Consider the following 24,256-nt stretch of genomic DNA (forward strand, 5'->3'; position numbering starts at 1 on the left):
TGACAGCAATCTGGACTACATATTTGCTTTCTTCTAAAATACTGGGTTTTAAGTAATCATAACAGCTTATCACTGAAAGTAGGCTGGATCTATTGTCTTTTATGATGTTTCATATTTTGCATTCTTATGTTAAGAAAATATGTCATAAAACATCCAAACATGTATGTTGAAAACAAACATTCACCAATGCCTCAGTCTCATATTATTATTTAAAACACTGAACAAACAACTGCTGTTCCATTACAATAACAATAATAATGATATCAGCAAAAAAGCAAAAACCTTAGAAGAAGGCTGAATCTCTCCCCATTTAGATTTAAATCCTGCCCTGGCTAAGAACAGAAATATTGGCCTTGCTCCTTCTAGCATGAAGATTTCACTTATAAGGGCAGTGTTCCTTGAATGTCATTAGTTTCAGTTATTGGTTCCTGCTGAATAAGGAGTGTACAAAAGTTGTATATATTAGACTTGCTGTACAGATTAGTATATTATCAAGATATCCCTGCTATTATTCCCAGACACTTGAAATCACTGTATCCTATCAGATGTCCTCAGTTTCATTTGCCTGTCAGTATACCACACATTAGGATTTTGCCCTAGTGTCACAGTGACCTTGACTTTCCCTAGTGCTATGAATTCTTTTAGAATCTTTCTATAATGTAGATTGGGAATTCTGCTCTTTAGAGTGACATATATTATTTCCATCTGTATACTGTCTTGAAGCAGAGTACATCTTTAAGCCTATTTGCTTGCAAGAATTAAGGACTCCTATGAATATTCTGCATATACTGCTTCTTAAAACACACATTATCCATTCCTGATGATAAAACTGAGCGATAACTTTTGAATTACGAGGCTATAAAAAAAGATATGCAGATTTTTGTCTCTGTAACCTGCGCTGAGGTTTTACTACAGTATACTCACTGTGATCTGACACCAAACACAGTGAAGTCCAGTCAAGCCTTGGTAACATTTTATAGTTTTGTGACACTTATCACACTTTGTTGGACAATTTCCTTCTACCCAGAAATGGTGCATTACCTGTAAAAGAGAAGAGTGGATATACATATTGTTACTAAATTAACAGGTCCATGGCAAAGACAATGCTACCTCCAACTTACATCAGTATTCTTTTTGGACTTCACATATGTTTTGATGCAAGATGCGGGAGCTCTTGAGACACAGCGTTCATGGACTGTATACTTGCAAACTGAAAAAAGGAACACATTAATAGATGTGGAGGCAATGGTGTTTCTAACTACATTTTTATGAAACAAGTAATGTTACCAGTATGCCATCCCTACATAATCAATTCAATCAGTCAATGAAAACTCAAACTAGACTGCTTTTTCCATGGAATACAAAAGGCCAATTAGAACAGGAAATATTATGCAAGTGAGAAATCCAAGAATGCACTATCATTGCATAACAGGAAATGCCTAATTAAATCAGAGCTCACTACATTTTCTCACAATAATTCCCAAATGACAAAAATATTAAAGGCAAATTGATGACTGCCACATGGTTTGGTGTCATTTGCTAGTAGAAAGAAATCTATATTTTACAAACTATAAGCATGAGAGCAGCTGGCAAGCACAAAAATAAAAGCCAATGAATTTATGTCATTCCTTCTATTGATTTATAAATCTTAAATGGCTGATTAGCCCATTTTCAGATAGCAACTGCTTTCATGCATTCTATGTAAATCACCCCAACTTTAACTTTTACTTCCCCAAACAGCAACTCCTGAAAAACTTTTCTTCCTAACTCCTCCACACCACCTTTATGTGACTACTGTTGTTGACCAGGTCTGTGAAGATCAGGATAGCTGCATTTTGGAAAACATAAAAATGTCAGGGTACAATGCAAAGCTCTCCTGACTTCAACTATACAACTGTGCCCAGATGAGGAAATAATGCTACAGATTATACCTGCATTCAATAGAGTCAACTATTAAAAACTGAGAATGAATTTCTCCCTGCATGGCATAAGTCTCACGCTTTTGACCTCGAGAGCAATTAAGCACAAAGTACTTCTAAACACCTTGCTTGCACCTATTACACAAACCCAGTGGGAGGCGCAGCCATTAATCAGACAAACTGCAGGGAGCAACATTGTTGATTGGACCACGGAGGGATGGTGAGGCCCCCTGCAGTTCCATTTTTTTTTTTTCCTCCCACACAATCTAAAATGCAAATAATGAAATCTATAGCAATGCTCTGAAAAGACATTGGAGAAGAAGGTTAGTGAGATAAGGAAATCTTGCTGCATGCAGTAATGGAAAGGAGCATGTGGATGTTCTTCAGATACTCTGGGACCATTGTTCTCATCAAATAAATGTGAAGCACAGTAAAAAAATTTTAGAAGGTACATTATAGCAGAGGAAATTACAACTTTTGTAAGGATGGTCCTTTTGGGGGCAGTTTATATAACATTTCTGATAACTACTGAAGAAGCTGATCTACATTATTTGCTGAATAGAATTTTCTCTTTCAAACATGTATGGGTCTTTATATTTCATTACAAGGATTGTTTACATCAGTTTACATAAAGGAATATTAAAGAAAGCAAGTTTCAAGATCTAATAGTCAATTCAGCATTTAATATACATATTCCAGTTACTTTCCTCAGCATTTAGTAATCTGCAGTTATGCAATTTCTATTAGTTTCAATTTTAATAAAAGTATTTATCTTCATTCCATAGTATTATGAATGAAATTATATGACGAGAAAATGCATAGATGGAGGATTTACATCTGAATTATGTTTGAAAGAATCTGTAGCCCACAGAGGAGAGAGAAATGGTCAGTTCTAAACCCCTTATTCATTCAGATGACTCTCAAGTTACATCAATAGAAACGTACAGGCAGAAAGGTCCTGATCAGCTCTGATGAGCTATCTTTCATACCAAAACGGAGAAAGTAAGTTACACTAAGAAACTGATTAATTTATCAAAAAGAACAATGAAAGGTGACTTGATACCATCATGAGAAGAATATAGTGGGTACTAAAGATCTCATTAATCTAATGGAGCAGGGCATAACACGAACCAATCATTGGAACAGTCTACCAGACATATTCAAATCAGAAAATAGGTCTTAAAAAAAGATGATTAATCATTGGAACACACCACGAAAGAAAGATATGGAACATCTATCTCTTGAAACAAGAGACAAGGTATCTTACAGCAAGATTTGGTTTCTCAAGATACAGGTTATGAGGTGGCCAAACACAGATGATTAGGAGATACATAGATATAACTCAGGAATTGAACTGTAGTGACTGCATCTAGTAGTCTAAAGGCAGATCACATTAGATGAACACAATAAAACTACTCTATCTTGTGTTCATTTACCTTAAACGCTATAATGAGTCAATATGTGAAAGAATGGCAAGTCTGAGATTTATGATTACAAACCAAGTAAGCATACAAAACTTTAGAAATCAAGCAGAACTTGATTTTGGAGAAACTGGGATTTTGACATTCATGATTAACAAAAGAAGTAATCTGTGCAAAATGTGAATAAACCAACATGGGACTTAGAGGCTAGTTAAGTTGATATCTGTTAAAGAATATGAATAATTATTAATAAAATCAAAAGAAGAATAACAAAAATATAAGGTTGAAACTTAAGCAGGATACTTGCTAAAAGAAAAAAGGAAAAAAAAAAGAAAAAAGAAAAAAAAAAAGAGGCAGACTCCAAAGGGAGCTAACACTGAGAGCTGTTATAATACAGAAAACTCCCCCAAACGACAGTTCTGAAAGCCCGATATCCTGAAAAATTAGATGAAAAATTAGAAATGGAACCTTGAGCATTCAAGCATAAAAGACAGAGGGGGAGTCACCATTGTGCTAGCAACGGTTTTGCACTGGGAAGCTACTAGTTCTTTGTTATGCAGCAAGCGTAACATTTCTAGAAATAGACCTGTATGCAAATGGATACTGAAATGCTTATACTCACAAGAACAGCAGAGACCTTGCTTGCCTACTCCGATTAGCATGTTCAAACAAAGATTACAGTAGGCAGGCTTGTTAAAGTGTTTCAGTCTCCATACATGCTGCCCATCATCTTTCACATTCTGCACAGGACATAAAAGAAACAGATTTCACTTAATAAAATAAACAATGAAATATATAAGTGCCAATAAAAATTTGAGACTGACTCAAGAACATAAAAGACAAGCTGTTACTTCCTTTAATACTCTGCACCAGATCACAGTATAATCAGTCTAAATACACAGGCGAACATATAATAAAAAATTTTTCAGAAGCTCATGGACATCCATGTATTTCAAAAACAACTCGGGGAAAAAACACCAGGCTACTGTCACCTCTGCAACACAGTGCTAGCAATAAACCTAGGTTGATATTAGATTACAACTAGTATTAAAGCTAACTAAAATTTGCTCTAGAGTAATTGTAAAAGTAAGGATGCTGCAGGTTTGAAGGCAAAACTCCCCAAAACAAACAAAAAGTATTTCTTTGAAGTACAGCTTTATCCTTAATGACCCTTAGAATCACGTATCAACATATGTGAAGTGGGAAATCCAACCACACCACAATAACTATTGTCAGGTTTAATTTATGTTAATCTACTGCTGAGAGTTTATCCAAAAGCAAATGTTTAAGGGTGAGATTTATATCCTGGACCTCTTCTCTAAAAATTGAATTCCTTACATTTAAGCCCACGCGTTTCAGATAGCTGCAGCACTTACTCAAATCTTGCATAAATAGACTGATCAACCAATCGGCACATACAACTCAGGGGCCCAATATAACTTACACATACAAGTAAAATACTAACAAATCATTTACGTTTATGAAAATAGGTTTTTAGTTGCATGATTCTCCTCTTCCTTCTAATGGGATAATTCTGAGACCTCACTGTTAATAGAAGGGTTTTAAACTTATGTGCACTTGGTACAGATTTTAAATTAATTCTATAAATTCCAGGTTTCTTTGCAAGCGTGGCCATCAGAATTTTTCCTTTTTGCAATCATCAGAGGTTTTTATTTTAAAAAAATAGATTAAGCTAATGTAATAGAACTCGATTTTCTTAAATTTTGTTTTTTACTAAATACAACCTCCAATGGAACAAAGGCAGTTAATGTCTATCATCTGGAAATGGGCTGCAGTAGTCTGATTCTTTATTGTGTATCACTGAAACACTACAGTATTCTTGGTCATTTCAATACCAAGAAGAAATTGTCACATAGCTAAAAGAAGCTACATCAATCTTGGTTTCTCAGAAGCCATATCATTGACTGGTTCTCATTCAGTTTCTGATTTCTTTTATCAACTACTGATACTACCTGTCACCATGTATGTACAATATTCCTGATTATATGTTCAACAATGTTATGGTTTTCACTGATAAGGAAAGTCAATGTAAGACAGTGGACATAATTTTTAATAAAAATTCAGTTTTATCCTGTATAAGCATATACGTCATGAGTTATGTCCTGAAAAATCAGTATTGTTGTAGTCTAAGAGTTAGCCATCAATGACAATCAGAGAAAATGAAGACTTCTTCATCCTTGGGGAGGGGGGGGGGGGGGCGGGGAGGAGGTATCCTGAAGGAAAATCAGCACTCCAAGAATTTAAGAATGTTTGGTTCAAAGCCAGGACCTAGCCAGAACAGAAATTTGAATAATTCCTACGAATTACCTAAAACAAAAGGAACAGAAGTCAGCTGGAATATTTTTCTCTATTGAGATATCAGGATCAGAGCCTAAGTGGAGTTCCCCCGATATTATCAGCGGGAGTTCAAATGCCATCTCTGACAGCTGGGCAATGTCAAGGTCCCCTTTCTGCAGAAAGAGCAGAGCAGATGCCTAATGTGGGGTTCTTGGGCTGGAGAATAATGTGGAAGTTTTCCAGTTTTCCCTGAAGAAGCAGAAATAGCTTCTGCAGCTGTGGAGCACTAGAAGCCTGTCAAGCTCCTTCATGACTGGCAGCTGAAGAGGATGGATTTCATTAAACAGAGCTCAGTAACTATTTTTCTTTCCACCTTACTACCACTCTCCACAAATTTTTAAGGTATTGTTAAACTACAAGATAATATGTGAGTCTCAAGCCTTCTGAAAGTACACAATTACTAGACAATAAAGACCATGTAAATCCTTCTGAGAAAAAACAGTAAACAACGTACACATTCATTTTAACATGACTCAGGTCATCAGCAAACGCAGTCATAAACCACAAGCACCTAAAATGCAAGCCGAGCAGTTTTCCTCAGCAAACTATTTGCTATTTCTGAAAATTAACAAAATTTCATAATTATGCATAAACTTGCCCCTCTTCCACGTTAGGTTTGTGTTACTTTTTTGTTTTAATTTCATTTTTAAAGAATGGCCATTACATGTGAATACGTTGCGTCTTATTTGAACAGAACATATGGACTAAGTTAGCTGGCATTTCCTTATCAGAAAAACAAACAAGTCTTGATGTGGGTGTTCTGCCAATTAAAACACTTAACTGTGTTACAGACTGCAACTGATGCAAATCCATTACATAAACACAATGCACTTTTGGAAAACAGCAAATTAAATTTTTGCTCTTGTGCACTGCCAAAAATAAGCAATAAAGTGCTGCATATGATTATGCATGCACATAACTTTTTAAAACATTGCCAAGAAAAAAAAAAAAAAGACATAATGTGAAACAAAGCCCCCTCAATGCAAGTCTTTAAGTATGAATAAAATCGACAATTCTGACACATCAGTGCATTTACTGACATTCACTCATTTTGCTTCCATATCCTGAGAAAGAGTTTAAAAACAAATAGTCATTAAGAAGATCTCAAAGCAGGGCAGGTACAGTAACAATCTCTTCCTCACTTCATTATACATCACTGAAAACGAAGCCTCCGTATGCCATATGCAGACTTTAGCACATAATGACAACCGTAACATTTATTTTGTTAACAACGATTCTCTTAACTTATGGTCCTGACACTTCTACCACAGATTTGATTGCCAAATGGACCTGACCTTAGAAAAGCAAGTCAACCACGAAAGAACCAGCCTCAGAATCAGTGGAAAATTTTATGCAGTCACAGAATTTAGCTACACATCCCTAATCTGGTTTAATATTAACTTACTTCAGCTTTTTTAGGTATTTGTAAATAAAGGTAACCAAGAGACCTTAAAGGTTTCAGGCACAAAACTCAAGATTCTGAGACTTAAAAAAGGAAATAAAATCACTGATAAACTTTCATTCTAGCAAGTATCCCCTCTTACAATAGCTGCAGTGTCTGAAATGCCATCACACTCAGTGTTTTCTATGAGAAGAGTCAGTAACAAGCAACCAAGGGAGAAGGATGTTAGCAAGTCTGCTAAGTTATTCTATCACTGCTTACTGTTATTTTGTTTACATTTATTTTAAGAATATTTACATGACTTGAATATTTTTTTATGACTGATCTTTGGGCATTCAGTCAGTGGGAACATGAGAAAAATGTTCATTAAACCACATAGCCCCTCCCATTAACAGAAATTAAGATCCATATTCCTCAGTGACTCTCAGCAAAGAAATCATGTAAGGTTTTGTTTAATTTGGTTTGGAGAGACGGGGTTCTAAGTCTCTTCTGGTTCAACGAGAGAGGGACTAACCTCCTTCAGGAGACATGCTATTCAAGAAGGCTCCTCACTTCTGAGATATTTAGATATGCGTGTGTGTGTGTGCACGCACGTGCTGGAGAAAGGGGAGGGAAGGAAAAAATAAAAATCATTTCTCCAGCCTTCATCCACACACTCACCAGCGTACTATCCTGATCATCCAGAAATCCATTAACATGCACACAAGAAAATGGTAGCACGGAATGGAACACAGGAGGGGAAATTAATTTGTTATAAAAAGCTTCATAATTAGCCACAGTCCCTAAACTGGTAGTCACTTGTGATCTGCACAGACTGGAATGCTTCAGAAATTACATTTTAAATAATGGTCATTTGTATAACTGAATGAAATACCACTTATTTTACACCCTAAACAAAGATGAGGTTAGAGTTACTCATGACTTCTCCTGGGTTTCCACCAACCTACAGGCAAAAGGAAAAGCAGAACTGTAGTAAGGAAAGCCATTTGCAAACCTCCTGCAAAGAAGAGGGAGCTAGCAAAGCCTAAAAGTTGACAGCATTGTCAAAAAAGAGGTGCCCGCTGGTGGCGGCTCGCGCCGTGCAGCCTCACCAAGCGTTGACATCGCCCCCTCTGCTGGCAACGCCGCGAAGCGACCCTGGTGAAACAGCTCCGTTCTCCCGGGGGGTGAGCCTGCTTCCCAGCTGGTAAGGAGCTTGCACAAAGTGGGTAAGCTACAGCTTCTTCTAGCAGGGGCTTGGTTTCGCCCTCTGTACATATGGAAATAGCATATGGCTCACCAGCGCTTCAGCCTTTTAGAAAATCCACCTGCCAGACTTCAGACAGGTCTTACAAAAATATCAAAAAACGCCAGATCATTCTTATGCCTCACAATGAAAGAAATACAGCTCTATGAAACTGCCTAGGTACTAAACAGTCATTTCAGACTTCAGCCTGAGAAGGACTCCTCACGGTGCAACAGAGCCCACGCAAGACTTGCAAATGTTTGCAGTCCCCAGTTTGGATCCACTTTTGACTAGTCAGAGCTCAAAGCCAGCCAACAATAATGGGATATACAACACAAGAAGCAGTACTCGCCAAGTGTGGATTCACACTCAAGTATTCCATCCCATGGAATAGCATGATAGTGCAATAGCATAATATTTGCTGCTTGAAGATCCAAAATAAAATTGTAAGAGTATTTCCTTCAGATTTAGTTAAAGCACACTCACACATCAACACAAATGTGTTTGTCCCACTGAGATTTACGTCAATTTGAAGAGTGAAATGGGTTGAAAAATACAACTGGCGGCTTAAAAGAAAGGCATAGTGGTTTGGTTTCAGATTATCGGCAACTGTTAGGGAGCATTTTCTGTTGTTCACTTTCTCTGTCACCTTAGGGCAGCTTTTCAGCCCTCATACAGGAGCAGTGACATACAGTGCAACCGTGACATCTAGTGGCCAGAGGAGAGGGAACAAAATACTGTCCACTCCCTCCTAAACCAGGATTTCTTTAAAAGCCAGCATTTGTGAACTTGCAGTTTATACCTACTTTTTGTACAACCACTGGCAGAGGCGGTAGTAATGATCCATTACACAAGACAAGTGAGATCAAAATATCTGTCATGCAAATACTTTAGAAGAGAAATCAAGTGATTTTATCAGAACAGAGTGGAATAATACTGTACAAGTAAGGAATTCCTACAAAGAGCAGAGTTGGAGAAGCAAACTGTCATTAAGCAGCTTTTTGTGCTCAGATTACAAAGGGCATTTTAAGCAATGCCAGGGGAGTCAATAGGGTAACTCCGGAAATTCACTGACAATGCTGATCTACTTAATGCAGAATGAAATAAAAAGGTCAGACACTTTGAAGGTTTCTATGGTGGAAGAGCAGAATAAATAGCCTAAGGGTGCTAGTATGCAATAGGCCACTTCCCAAAAGTATATTTATCAACCAGAAGCAGTAATGCAGGGACATCTCTGTCCAATCTGTGTTTGGATGGGAAACAATGGCTTTAAGAAGCAAAAATATATTTGGAAAGTTGCTGAGGACAAGGCCTGTGAATACTGCAAACTGAAGTGTGACACAGCAAAAAAATCCACCTCAAACATTTATTACTGTTTACCACAATTGTTATAAATTGTTATTTATAACAATTTCCTCTATAGTTACTTAATTATTTTTTTTTTTTTAGTTCCTTAAATTCTCACTTTTCATGAGAGAATTTCTTGGAACAACTTTCATAAAACTGGCACAACTAGACCTCAGAACCCCTATAGAATAAGAGCCAATTAAGTTCTCATTTAAATCCTTTACCTTGTACTGAAATTGTTTTTTTAGGACAGCAATTGCCTTATAAAGTGCCAAAATAAGAATGCATTTTTCACATCCTGGAACATTCCCAGAGATAAAACTCTTGGTATTTCGAAGTTCTACCTTCACAGCAATTCTAAACTCAAGTTTTAGGAAGAAATAGAAAGCATAAAACCAGATAAAATAAAATAAACTGGATATTTAGGTTGATTTCCTAGAGAAATGAGACTTAATGCTTTTTATCCGTTTATCTCCATGACTCTAAACTGCTCCAGCAACTTTTAAATTAATTGAGTAATCTCTGCTAAGTTAGAGTGGGCACTAGAAGTTTCGTGAAAGTCTAGGAAAAGAGGGAAGGGGGGCAGAGAGAGATTAAAAGGAAAATCAAGCAGATTTCCTTGTTATGTCTTTTAACTTGGCAGCAGCTGGCTGGCCAATATTTATATTAACAACTTAATACTCCTGTCTCTTACAAGGGGATTACTGATGAAGCCTCTGACCTCAAACCTGTGAAAGACTAGGCTATCTCAACCCCATTGTTTACAACGAACTTGTTTATTCTTTTATTTTGTATAATATAGTTCCGCATTTCACTTAAATGCTTCTTTGATTTTTTTCAATTATTGTAACTAAAGCTCCTAACACTCCATGCAATAAAAACTGCTTGAAAGGCTTTAAATGAAATCTAAACCTTTTACATGATAGCTAACCTTTTTATATAGCTCTTAAAGGAAACTAAAGATTAAGTACAAACAACATAGCTGAATTCTGAAGGTACTATGACAAATCTTCAGCACAAATAAATTATCATAGCTTCGCTGATACTAGTATAACAAACTACACCAGCTGAGAATCTTGTACTGTTTGTGCAAACCCTGTGTAAGAGTTAAGTCTATTACAGTAAGTTAATGGACCCCAATGCAAAACAAATTAAAGACTTGACTGGTATATTTTTTTTTCTTTTTTTAATAAACTATATTGACAATTATTTGTTACTAACACACTGGACAAGCTCTGAAATTATCTTTGTAATTTAAAATTTCATCATTGCCTGAGATCAGCATAGAGCCAAACCATAGTTGCCTAAAGTTAAAAGAATGGGAGATAATTTTTTGGCTGTTTTGGGGGTGGGGTGGGGGGGTTTGCTTATTTTCAACACGTGAAGACTACTTGGACATGTCTAAGCAGCATAAGCCAGTAAGTTATGCCTTTTATTTTTACATATTAATCAGCCTGTGGAAAACTAAGATATCAGCGCTTTATTATTTGATTACTGAGTCCAAAAGACACTTCTTTTAGTTTTCATTATCTTAACTAAAAGGAGAGACAGACAGCCAAAAGGGAGAGTCCTGGGAAGCTGCATTTGCAAAATCTAACTGCAGCATGAAAAAAGAAATAACAGCTTTTCACTAATGGGAATGATAGAGTGGAATGAAGAGCTCAGGTAACACATTAGATGCTGTAAAAACTTCAAAATCATGCTATCAATTTATACAAAATAATTATGGACAGGTATGAGAGTTTTAACTTTCTTGATTTATATTTTCATGTCCTAAAATACACTTACATTTGATCATTTAGAACTGTGGAGTAGTAGTAACTTTTGATAGAAAATTTAAAAATCTGGGGTTTCTCTGCTTGTTACGTGAATGGCTTAAGAAATCAAGAGCACTTATAAACATGAAAAGAAAAAATGGGAGCCCTTTTAGAGGATGGCATCATTTCCTAGTAAATCATAACCAAATGACTAGCAATTCAGCTTCTATAGTTCTGTAGGTAATAAACTTCACTCACAGTACAGTAAAATATTTTTTTAAAAAAATTAAAAGCTACCCCACTCATTTTACTCTAGCTTCCAACTAATAAAACTATGTTTATTGATCAAAAATGCATTGTGCATACCATTATAATATTTTTTCACAACTGTACATTTATGTCTCTTCAACACATATAGTACTGGGAATATCTTGATGACAGAAACACTGACGCATGCCGATAGCAGGCTACAGAATTTTGATCACTGTTTAAATATTTTTATTATTTCCGCCATAATGCTATGCGTAGCAAGATAAATTATCTAATAACTAGTAAAAATAATCAAAGGGATAAAATGTCTGTTAACATACATTTACATGGCTGCTTTCTAATAGCTTTTGCTTTAATATGAAAATAAACCTCTACAGAAGGATCTTCATTAATTTATCATGGAATTTAAGGAAAGATACATTTAGAAAGAAAGAAGTGTAGACATTGAAAGATACTCCCAGAACATCCACACTAGCTGTCATGTAGTGTGGATGTCTTGTCACATGTCACAAAAGAAAAATCTGTACTGAAAATGACTACCAGTTATCTGCTATACTGATTTCTTGAGAGCATTTATTGCCCTTTGTTTACAGTAATTCTGTGGAAATAATGGTATTCAGCCTGAAAAAGATCTGTTGTTTGATGACAGGGAAGTAATTTAACATTTTTGTTACTCAGTCACACATACAGAATTGTGGAATTAGTACTTACAGTGACCCAAATATACTGAAAGTTATCCTAGCTGCTAATTTGATTAAAGATGTTGCATCTTCTGCTAAATGCACTGTTTTGTTGCATATTTCCCTATGCAAGGTCTCAGTCTGACCATTCTTTGGGCAAATAAAATATCACAGAGCAACTACAGCAGTCTAGGTTTAGGTCAGGCCATAGCAGCATATGGGGGAAAATAAATAATATTTATTATTTCATCTAAATATCTAAAAAACACTTCAGGGGAAAAAAAAACCCCACACCAAAAAAACCCCAAACATAAAAACGTTTTCTCTCAACAGAAAAGATACACTACGATACATATGCTGAAAATTAGCTCAAATACAGGACAGCAGGTGGCACTGGCAACATGCCAGTGTTAAAACAGCTGTCTTTAACTGGCATAATTACATCTGTCTTATCTTTAATGTGAAGCTGTAAATGTACAGAACGTAAGCTCTTCTTTCATAACACTATACTTTGGTGTAAGTGTTCTCTTTGATATTGCTACTTAGTACAGTTTATTAAGCTAATTACAGAGAAGAACTATCTTCACAGGGATGTATACATGACGGGACAAGAGCCAACAGGCAGTAATTGCCACAGAAGAAATTCCATCTGCACGTAAGAAAAAAAGCTCTTTCCCTTGAGAACAATTAACACTAGGAGAGGTTGCCTGCAGAATTGATGGAATCCACCTCAAAGGAATTATTCAGGACAGGGTTTATCAGGGCCCTGTATAACTCAGTCTATGGCCCTGCCTTTAAAAAAGGCTGGACCATATGACCTCCAGAAGTTTCTTCCAACCTAGATTGTTCTGTGAATCAGTATGGTTAGGCCACAAAACACAGCACCATGCTGAGAAGCCTAGGCAATGTTCCAAGCCAGCTGTAACATGTGGATGGGCAGTAAAATGTTCTTAGCAGATACTGCCGCATCTAGGAATTAACAATATGCTGTTAACAGGACAAATTAATCAACTTTCTACAGCTTCCAGCTCCAGAGCTGGCTCATCTGGTGCTGCTTCAAACATACTAATGTTCCTCTAACTTCAAAGACACACTTCCGTTCCTTGCATGTCGTTCAGCCATAGTAATAAAAAGCCATTCTTTACAGAGGCCACAGAGAAACTAACTGAGGGCCACAGCTGACATGCAAGCAGAAACTTGATGCTTTTAAGTTAATACTTACATTCTCTAACCCAAGAAGGACCAAGAGCGGGATTGTTGTCATTCCTCCTTGTATCCACTCTTCTAGAGAAACAGTGCCATCATGATCATAGTCAATTTCTTCCATCATTTCATGAAGGATCTACAGAGTTTAATGAAAAATCTCATAAATTCCATATTCTAACATAGCAACTTCATGTTAGAAAATGTGCAGATGTTCAATTCCCTCATCTGCATGCAAAAAGTAAGGAAAATATTTGTATGGCACCTGTAGAAAAATGACAACTGACAATTCAGATTAAGTGTCATATTCCTATTTGTATTTTATTATCACCTAAAGTTCCCAAACCAAGTGTACTTATGTACAATACAAATAAGAGCTAGTTACTTTTAAGAAATTTTCAGAGACGAATCAGTTGTGTTATAAATGTTAGTTACTACATGCACTGAAGAAAAACCTTAAGCTATAGCAAGAATGTTTCACAGATCAGATTTAATCAGAAAAAGACTTGTAAAAGTGCTAATTGACAGTGCCATAATGGACCACAAATTATTATTATTTTTATCTTACTAATATATAGAATCACACATTGCCATGAAGTATCACAAAATGATTAAATTAAAACTTGTGATAAAACAGGATACTTACTGGACTCAGTTCAGTAACATCCCACTCAAGGTATTCTGCAACATGCATCATTTGAGCAATGATATTTTCCAGCTCCTACAGATAAACAAACCATAGCTATAATATTTAATGTAATATTATAAAAAAAAAAAAAATATCCTACTGCAAACAACTTCCAATTCAAATGCAGTGCATTCGGTGACACTGTTACATCAATGTTCCTAATGAAATGTTCCTTACATTGGAAGCTGTCCACACTTAAGTGAATCTGCTGCACTAGCAAAACGTCAGGCATGGACTGCAAAGCATGCAGGGAGATGGAATACAGCCCCACAACCAAAGGGTAGCCTCTGGGTTGAAAGCAGTAATAGATTCTTCCTTCCCTGTTCATCATTCAACAATTGGTTTCATGATCTGAAATCCCCTATGATATAATGATGCAAGATCCTTGAAAATTCCATCACTCTAAAAACCTATGATTTTGACAGCAGTTGTATAATTCACAACTTTTTATTAGAAATAAGGCATAAAGTGGATGGTATAAAGTAATACAGAGATATTTGCTTAGCATTACAGTGTTGTACTTTCCCTTGACCACATATCACTAGTGTTCTTTCACATTCATATATATATATATATGCTCCCAGCAGCATACTAGAATTTTAGGATTCGTATAAATGTGTAGCCCTCAGTAATATGATTAAAAATCAGAAGACTTTTGAATAGGACTCCACAACAGCAGTCAGCATTTGAAAATTTATCCAGTTGTAGAAGCAGCAGCTTAATAGAAAACAAAACTCAATACTTTCAAAATGAGCGACTTTTTATTAACTATAGTTTATACTGCTTCTATTAATTCAGGAAAAATATAAACTTGATTTGGATGAATGCAGTTTTGTATAGGTATGCCATTATGACACACTCTTATAACACGTTGAAATACATAAATAACATTACCGAGCTATCCAGGTATCCATTGCCATCCGTATCATATAAGCGAAACATAACTACAAGGAAAACAGAAAGAGAATGAAACAGTTAGAAAACATTGTAACAACACTGTTTCATTTAGGAAAAAAACCCAAAAAAAACCAAACCAAAACAAAACAAAAAAACCCACCACCTAACCAACTTAAAACAAAACAAACCAACCAAACCTGAGTTTCAAAAAAAGGACAAACATTACCACCTTCCTTTATTGCTCACAGTAACTGTAGACCTACCAAACGATTTGTATTATGTGAGAGGTCCACTCAATGACTACCCTGCCACAGTGACTCCAAGGAGACATATTAGCAGGACAGTGCAATTGCACTTTTTCCACATAATTACTCCAAACTCTAATTTGGTCTGTGAACTTAATTCTGATTCCTCCTGGAGAAGATCTGTATTCATACCCAGTACCACCAAAGGGCCCTTCTCTTTCATCTCACCAAACACAGGATAACACACAATTGGTCAGACAAATGTTGAAATGCCTGCTTAAGTTAGTTACAATACTGTCCTACTCCCTTGGTTGCAGCTGTCACTATTCAATAGTGACATTACTCTAGAAATGCTTTCTGACCAACTAAATGAAACACAATCCTATGTCAAGTATCTAATCAGCCAAATTCAACAACAAGCAATCCTCACAGACTGCTAGCATGACCCATCCATCCCAGGACCAGATTTGCATCATCAATTTGATAACGTATTCCAAACATTTTGGGGAGCTACCAGACAAGAATAGCAGCATTCTGGCAATAAGCAGAAAGAATATATACTTTCAAGTTTGTATCATTACTTGATTCCAACTACAAGAGCAACTATGTCCACCATTACCAAGATACTTGAAAGCAGCTTACCCAGCTGATCATACATTTGATGCCAAAACGGCACAGAGTAACTGCTCAGAGACCAATTTTGTCTTTAAGCAGCAAAGGTATTTATTTCGTACAATGTTGGGGAGCTAGCCGATTCGCACCAGACAAACTAGCTCCAAAGTTTTCAGTGAAAAGTTAGGTATTTTATACAGTTTTTCCACCCAGAGGTTACTACATCTTTACATACATACTCATTTGGTTTTGACACCCAATCATTCCATTCACAATAGGTGGGATCTAGGTGGAGTAGACCTTTCAGTTTTCTTTGTTCATCGATTTCCTGACTTGATGGTCTCCTTATCTCCTTCAGGTGCCCACCTATCTCCTTCAGGTGCCCACCTTATCTTTTCTAATTATTCAGAGTACATTCCTTTTTCAACACAAACAGCATCACCCAGAGCATTGTACCAAACTCATCCTGACTAATCTGTTTTTTTTTTTTGGTTTTTTTTTTTTGGTTTTTTTTTTTTAAGACCTTGTTCTGTTTCATACTGCATCAGATTGCAGAGCAGAGAGAAGCCCGAAGCTTTGGTAGGAATACTGTTAAAAGGCTAAAGATGAAAACCAGAAGCCTAAGAATACTTCACTTTTTGTCCCTACTTTCTGGGACAGCTTGTCAGAGCTCTGAAATCTAAACACCATCCCCTTCAAAAGTGCTCATTTTTTTCCCCCAGATCTATTTTCTAAGGACAAGGACTAAAAAAAGAGTTCATGTACAGGTGGTTCCAGGACACTATAATGCCTTGACTGATAGCAAAACCCAAGCAATCTCCTTACAAACTGCCTTATCAGATATCTTCAGAAACATAACATATGACCTATTCAACAGTGAAAAATCCCAACGCATTGGATCCACAGCAAAGGCTGTTGCAGTCCAATAAATTCTGAAAGCAAAGCTTATCACAGTTTTCAGGGAACAATATAATGAGAAGCGAGAGGAAATTCTTAGCAATTAGGAAGTAAAGTTCAAAAAATTTTATTATTTTTGACCTACAGCAAAATATATTTGTTATATGGACTGGTTTGCTTCCCTTGTATCCCCCATCTTATTCCCAAATAGTTCACCTCACTGTGGGGAAAAAAGGTAATTACTGTATCTCTCTACCAGTTCAGCAATTTTTGCCACTACATTGCATTGCTCTTAAGAGCTGTAATATAAGCTGTAAACAATGTTTACTGTAGCACATTGTTTCAAGCTACAAAGGTCCATTATTTATTAGTTATAGGCTAAGAAAACCTATAAGAGTATATTTCTTTGCTTGTGAATTACAAAGCAGAAATATTTCAGTGTAAAACAGTTAATGCGAAAAGCCATCAGAGACTGGTATTGCCCCTGCTAGTATGCCTTCTACCAAAGCTGCTCAGAGTACAACAGCTAATATTATCTGGCAAAGGTACCATTAAACATTCACAGTTTCCATAGGGCTGAATCACTGAATCACTCAGTGATAAGGTTCAAATCATGTGTTTCTCCTGCCCCCTCCTCTGTGACAGTAATGCACTGGTTGAAAGAACTGTAATGCACAGTTACCATGAAAGCAACTTTTTGCATGTCCCTCATCTTTACTCACTCCAGAGAAGTAGTGCTTACAACTTTTTTTTTCCCTTTAATATGAATCAGTAGTTCTAATCACTCATTTAAAAACAAGCATTAGCATAATTATAACTGTTTCACCTTTGTAACAAAGTAGCTCCGATTACATATGTATTGGGTAATGAAAGGGCTCAATCTGTGCTCTTGGCTAGACTCTGAAAAACTGCTTTACTGGTGTGGCATGCAGTCTCTTTTCTATTCATACCCTGCTGAATATTCATGTTCTTGCTGATTTACCTACTCTAGGAGAAGAAACAACATGAAGGGATAAAATCGACTGAAGTTCTGATGCAAGCCACAGAGCCCAAGTCAATCTTTTATATTTCTTTTCCCATCCCCTTACCTGATAGTACTGACTGGCCACTCAATTTCTATTACTGGACTGCATACCTTTTGTAAATAATTAAAAATGTATTAAAATAGAATTACAAAGATGAGCTCAGTTGCTGCACTGCTATACCTTTTACCTGCAATCTCTGGACTTATCTTGCATATGAGAAAAGGTGGCATCCCCAAAAGTCCAGAAGTTCCAAATTATGTTTTTTTGAGAAGAAATTGGGGAATACATTCTCAAAAACACATGCACAAACAAGTATTGAATGCACTTTGTTTTTCACCAGTGCATGTGCTTTGAAAACTGTAAGGCTCGTCACTCTCCACAGAAGCCTGAGTTTCCAAGAACTGCATAGCATAGCAGAAAGACAGACTATAACTAATCACATTACTGCAAAAATACAGAACAATGTGACATCCCTGAAGCTTCTGTTGCTATGGAAAGAACACTAACCAAATAACCTGGAGAGAGTCATGGTAAAAGAAATCCCCACAGCTCATATTCTTGGAGTTTCTGTTCATAATAGGAGAGAGAAGTCTGAGCATTTATAAGCACATTATATTTGTAAGGCTATGGAGTCCACATACTTCTTCCAAACCATTAATGTCCAATTCCCTTCATACTGCCTCCTGGTATTTCTCTGAACAGTTTCACAAGAGGTTCATGACTGACATCCATGGTTAGACTAATAAAAAACTACACATAAATTGAGGAATGGGTTGTGCTGATAAAGGTTTGTGTAATTATGAGCTAAAATAACTTCTTTCATTGGGGCCTTTAAAGAAAGGAAAGTTGAGCTACAAAACACCACTTTTCAATTCTTAGGAAGTATCTTGGTCTTTCCTACATGTTCAAGAATCAGTGTGGACACCAGCAAGAAAAGCTTAGTACATGTGAAAACAACATGATGGTTTCTGTGGATCAAGTCTACAGCTTGAGCCCCAGAGCATGAAGGTACTTAACAATATAGATACATCTTGAACTATTTGCAATATGATCTTAAAAACAGAACTTAAATTCTTCAATGTATCTTTGCTAGGAAAGTTTGGGATATTCTTTATATTCAGGCCATACATAGTTTACAAATAATAGATGTGCTGAGCGTGTCAAACAGGCGAGGCTTGCAGTGCTTAAGATCTCTAGAAATGTACTGTTAATAGATTAGAGAATCCACTTATCTGCCAGAATATTTGTAAATCTATGAAAATCCATAGACCATATAGATCTAAAACCTAAATACTACTTCCTCTTCGTGTATTTTATCTTACAAAAATCCTCCAGCTTGTATCAGATATTATTTGAAAGCACCAATTTCATGTTCTGCTTGTCCTGAATTAAGTTTCCAAACACTCAGCTATGATTCAGAGTGTTTCCATTTTTTGTCAACAGAATAATAATAATAATAATGAGTTGAGATTAATATCTAATATTCATATTGGCAACTCCAGAACAAGCCATCCTTTCTTTTTTCACTCCACGGCTACTAATTTATCATTTACCTTACAGCCACAACACCTACTGCTATAAAATTACTTCAGACAAAGGGTTAAATTATACCATTAATTTATAAGGACAATTCAACTAAAATCATCAGGGCATTCTGCATACTAATAGTACAGCAAAAATTTGGACACTGAGAAGTCACATTACATGGTATATTTCAAATATGTATGACAAAGTAGAAAATATTCTTATATAATAATCATATCCTTAATTATATATAGCAAATGCAAATTATCTGGAATATACAAAACATGTAAGTACCATTCTTCTATTAGATCAACCCTCTCCCTCCTAAATCATATAGATCATTCATGGTCTTTTGCTATGCGGTTCCTGTTGCAGGAAGTTCATGGAACATCCCCTACACCAAAATCACCACCTGTTCCTCTGTCTCTCTCCCTTTTCATTGTACCTGTTCCTGACAGCAGGGGAAGCAACTGATTTCCATTTCACACTATGCTTTGTGCACAGAGCTCTTCAGAGCTCTCCTATAGCTTGTAGAACCGGCTACTATGTGTGGGAAAAATCACCTTGAGGAGGGGAATTAGATAAAAAAATGGGTCCTAATAGAAGCATAGCATTACAGAAAGCTTTTTAGGGTAAAATACAGCCATCACCTTCAGGATGGTTGGCATGCATGGAATCTATATCACCACAGTTCCCTAAGCAACACATTCTGCCAGCTCAGCACATGCTTATAGTAGTGATGCAGGGTAGAGCAGAGTGGAGACCCTGCGGCCATGCTCTGTCATGCTCCCTGCAGGAATGGCAACTTGATGGCACCACACAGCTGATAAGCTGCATAACAGTGGTCACATGAAGAATCCAAGAGATTTCCATGGCTGAACCAACCATTGTGGTGAAATACTTTTTCAGCTGAAATAACCTCATCGAATTACTAACGCACACCTCCCTCCCAAAGGTACCTGCCTCCGAGGTGCTACTACTCCTCACTGGGCACATGATACCAGTTAGTAACAACAATATGTATGACTAGAGTCACTCAGTCTCCACCTAAATGTGATGGAAATGGACTAGTTCGGACTGAAATAAGTCCAGGGCAGGGGGAATTGTTGTCTAAACTCCTGGATTCCCCAACTCTGATTCAGCGTTTACAAAGCTAGGTCAAGCTGACTCACTCTAAAGTTGTTATGAATGAAGGGACTTCTAAGCAAGGTAGTCAGCCTTGGGGAGGCATGAGAAACACAGAACGGATAGTGAAAACACCACCATTGTCTAAGTTACGCAGAAAGAAGCCTTCAAGTGAGGAAAGTTCTGGCTACGACAGGCAACAGGATGATAAGGTGTTGCAATCCACTGACATCAACAGAAAATTAATTGAAAATAGGGCAAAGATAATAGTAGTAGTGGGAGGTCATGACCTCCAACTCAAATAGCCCCCCTGAAAGAGGGCAAAACCCTGCTTGAGGAGCATGCATAGTTAGCAGAGAACTTCAGTAGTGCTGTCTGAGGATGTGTACTAATTTGCATTAGAAGCAAGAAACTTGTAACCAATCCTGTGTATGATGAATAAATATGCAATATACTATGAAGTATAAAAAGTGGACAGATGATGGGAGAAGTGAGGGGAAGATTCCATCGTAACTACTGGGATCAGTCAACAGGCTGAATCTGTCTTCTGCCCCACTGTGACCCCTGTTGGGTAAGAACTTTGACTTATGCATGCTAAATAACTATCTCATTCTAGCTGTCATTAGCAATTAAGGTTTTGGTTGTACGTAGTTTTGTTGTGTACCATTCCAAGATCGTTTTTGCAGACAGTCCCTGACACTGGCAATCACGAATCTTAGCTTGTCACAATTTTATAATAAAAAAAGTGTTATTCTGTAAACTGTTAGTGTGAGTCCCTTGTGGGCACTAACAGCTGCTAGCAGCAGGTAACATTTAAACAAAGTGGGAAGACCCACTGAGGGGTCCTTCTGATGCTGTTGGAGTGTTTCCCTGAACAAGGCAGTTGAATTGCCCTCCGATCCACTGGGACTGTTCAGTGAAGGCTCCCTGTAACAGGATGATGACAGACTGGTCAGGCACAAGGGTCTCGGCTTTCCTGGGACTCTAATAGACAGATCAAATACCTGCGGGTTGAGAGGATTTCCCCTCTCCTTTTCATGTGACACTATGAAAGAGGCATTAAGTTGTAAGTTGAATTCAGTCCTAGGATCTTAGTTTTCCTGTGCTTGTGTTCTGAATGCACATTCACACGTGTATCCTCATATTCTAGTACCAAACTGGTATTACCAAATTTGGGGATGGCTCCTTATAATCTCTGCTGACACACAGTTATCAGGTGATCTTATAATATGAAGTTGCCATTGTAAGCTAACTACAGGTCATGAAACATGAACGTATTTCAACAACATGCAGTCAGGTAACCTTGTAATGAATTTTTTTGTTCTGGCAGAAGCCACCTACTGTTGGCATTTCCTATCGTGTAATTTACTTTCCATACAGTATAAGAGTCTGATCCCACAGGTCTTTTATAGACTGTGGAATCTTTTGTATCCCACAGACCAGCTATGCATACCAAACTATATTTAGTCTCAGTAAGGATTATATGATTGCACAGACTGCTTATCTATCTGGAAAACTGGGTTCTAAAATTCCATAATGAGGAAACACACTGTTTCTTTCTTTTTTTTTTTTTTTTTTTTTTTCTCTGATTCACAGGTCAAACTCAGGTAAAGTTGTTGGGCTTTAATGAATCAGGTCCCTAACAAAACAAAAAAAAAAAAATATCAAGCAATTTCTAAGTTCCATTGTCAAACATTCATTCCCAACAGTGGTGTAGAGTTGGATCATTCTAGGCTTTTCTGTATTTGCTAATACTATAGATCCCATGGCCTATATTAACAACTGTTCTTAGTTTGAATTAGCTTGTTTTCCACAGATTATTTAGCACTTCTATATATCTCTAAGCATCCTCAGTACATTTCATCTATTTTTCTTAGACCTGATATTAATCAAGAGATGACAGTATAGAAAGGATTATTTTAACTGCAGATGGTATGATCCTTACTCCCCATCTTAGCACGTGCTTGATAGAAAGACTTAAGTTAAAATCTCATCAAATTAGTACTATTAACAAGAATGAAAGAACATTTCTGCAATAATGGCCATCTAGAACCATAATTTTGTAATGCAGTTACTCAAAACTGATTCTTAAACTCAAAAAATTTAGAAACAGAATTCTGGTAGCTTATTGAAATGAATATATAAAATTAACTTTAAAAAAAACACATACATTCCAGTTTGTCTTCAGGTCTTCCTCTTTCTAGCAGTGACAAATAGCAAACAATATCTTTCAGCTGGATCACATCTGGTGAATGTAAGTTGGCAGGAGTAGGAGGTCGGGATATAGAGGTACCTTTGTTAAGTCTCAGACCTGGAAATAACACATAGCCTTTGTTACTCTTAACATACGAAACGTATGAAAACATAACGCTTGCATACATACATCTTCATTTTATGTAAATCTCAGATGACTTCTTAATTTAAACATAAATGTGAAGTTTTAAACAATTCACATTCATAGTTTATTCAGCAAAGGCTGAATTAAAATGATTGTGAGGTTTTAAAATTTTATATGGATTAAGAAAACTATTGGGAAAAAAATCAATTCTGGGAATGGCATAGCCTTTTTTTCATTTGTCTTGATCTGATGTCATTTGACTCCAAAAAAAAAAAAAAAAAAAAAGGTGAATATTTTTATTCTACTAATTTAAGTATTAAAACAATCCCTGACCAATGTTGCATCCACTTCCTTGTATTGTAGAAGCTTCATCTAACTTACAGATTGACATCAGCTACACTAATTGAAGATTTAGTGTCAAAAAAACCTCTGATAATACCCCAGTGTGTAGTCTTCCCAAAAATGCAGCCAGATGTGTGTCAGAGCAACATATATTTAAAACATAAAAGCCTCAGCCACAGAATACTATGAAAGTAAACACAGAATTTAACTAATAGTTATAATAATTGCTCAAAGATCATGATCAAGAGCAGTTCCAGTGTACTACTTGGAATACTAAGTTTCAACACTGACAAAATTTTTGTTTCAAGAGAACATTAATATGACCACTTCTGATGATATTACTGGAATGTGCAAGAGCAATAAATAGAGGGAAAAAAGAGGAAGGGCAGCAGGACACAGAAAAAGCAGTAATGGAACTTTATTTACCGGTTTGTTACATTTCTCACTGACTTTAGTGATGTTAAAGATGAAAGTTTACAAAAGGATTTACTGATCTTAAATATTTTCTGTAACGAATGTAGAACAGATTTCTCATTGCACACATAACCTGCATACATAATTTCTCTCATCCATTTGTCTTGGAAAAGTCAATCACCATAGTACATGAAATGGAAAAAGAATTCTGTTGGAGTTTCCCCCCCCACCCCGCCCACCGTTTTTTTCCATCTGAAGACATTTTCAAAGGTCTACTGAGGTAGACATGTTAAAGAATATTTTTTTTTTCCCCCAGTAAATAAGAGCAAATGGGCATGCAGAAAATATATATTTGAATCAAGTTTGTGTCAATCGTTTCAGGCAGATAAGCACTGAAAGTTAATATTTAAATAAATAAAATATTTAATTGGGCAATGTTCTATTAAATGAGCTCACAGTTCAGTTAAGTACCCTTAAAATTAAGACATTATAAAATGTGAATAGATTAAGATGTGAGCTTTAATCACATAATTTACACAAATAGTTCACATTCCAGTCTTACATGAA

The 24,256-nt window shown here is 36.4% G+C and overlaps 1 protein-coding gene across 2 annotated transcripts in view; it reads right to left on the reverse strand.

Annotated features, from left to right (window-relative positions):
- Window positions 1-24,256, reverse strand: part of DGKB (diacylglycerol kinase beta) — a 363,946-nt gene that overhangs the window by 247,679 nt on the left and 92,011 nt on the right. For both annotated transcript variants that reach the window (XM_055710145.1, XM_055710144.1), the window contains 7 exons: window positions 22,766-22,906; window positions 15,165-15,214; window positions 14,229-14,303; window positions 13,602-13,721; window positions 3,963-4,080; window positions 1,122-1,210; window positions 925-1,041 (listed from right to left, as the gene is read on the reverse strand). In XM_055710145.1, coding sequence (XP_055566120.1) covers window positions 925-1,041; window positions 1,122-1,210; window positions 3,963-4,080; window positions 13,602-13,721; window positions 14,229-14,303; window positions 15,165-15,214; window positions 22,766-22,906 — 710 coding nt within the window. The remainder of the gene's footprint in view (window positions 1-924; window positions 1,042-1,121; window positions 1,211-3,962; window positions 4,081-13,601; window positions 13,722-14,228; window positions 14,304-15,164; window positions 15,215-22,765; window positions 22,907-24,256) is intronic.

The sequence above is a fragment of the Falco cherrug genome, chromosome 4 (genome assembly GCF_023634085.1).
Source record: "Falco cherrug isolate bFalChe1 chromosome 4, bFalChe1.pri, whole genome shotgun sequence".
In the NCBI taxonomy this organism is placed as follows: Eukaryota; Metazoa; Chordata; class Aves; order Falconiformes; family Falconidae; genus Falco; species Falco cherrug.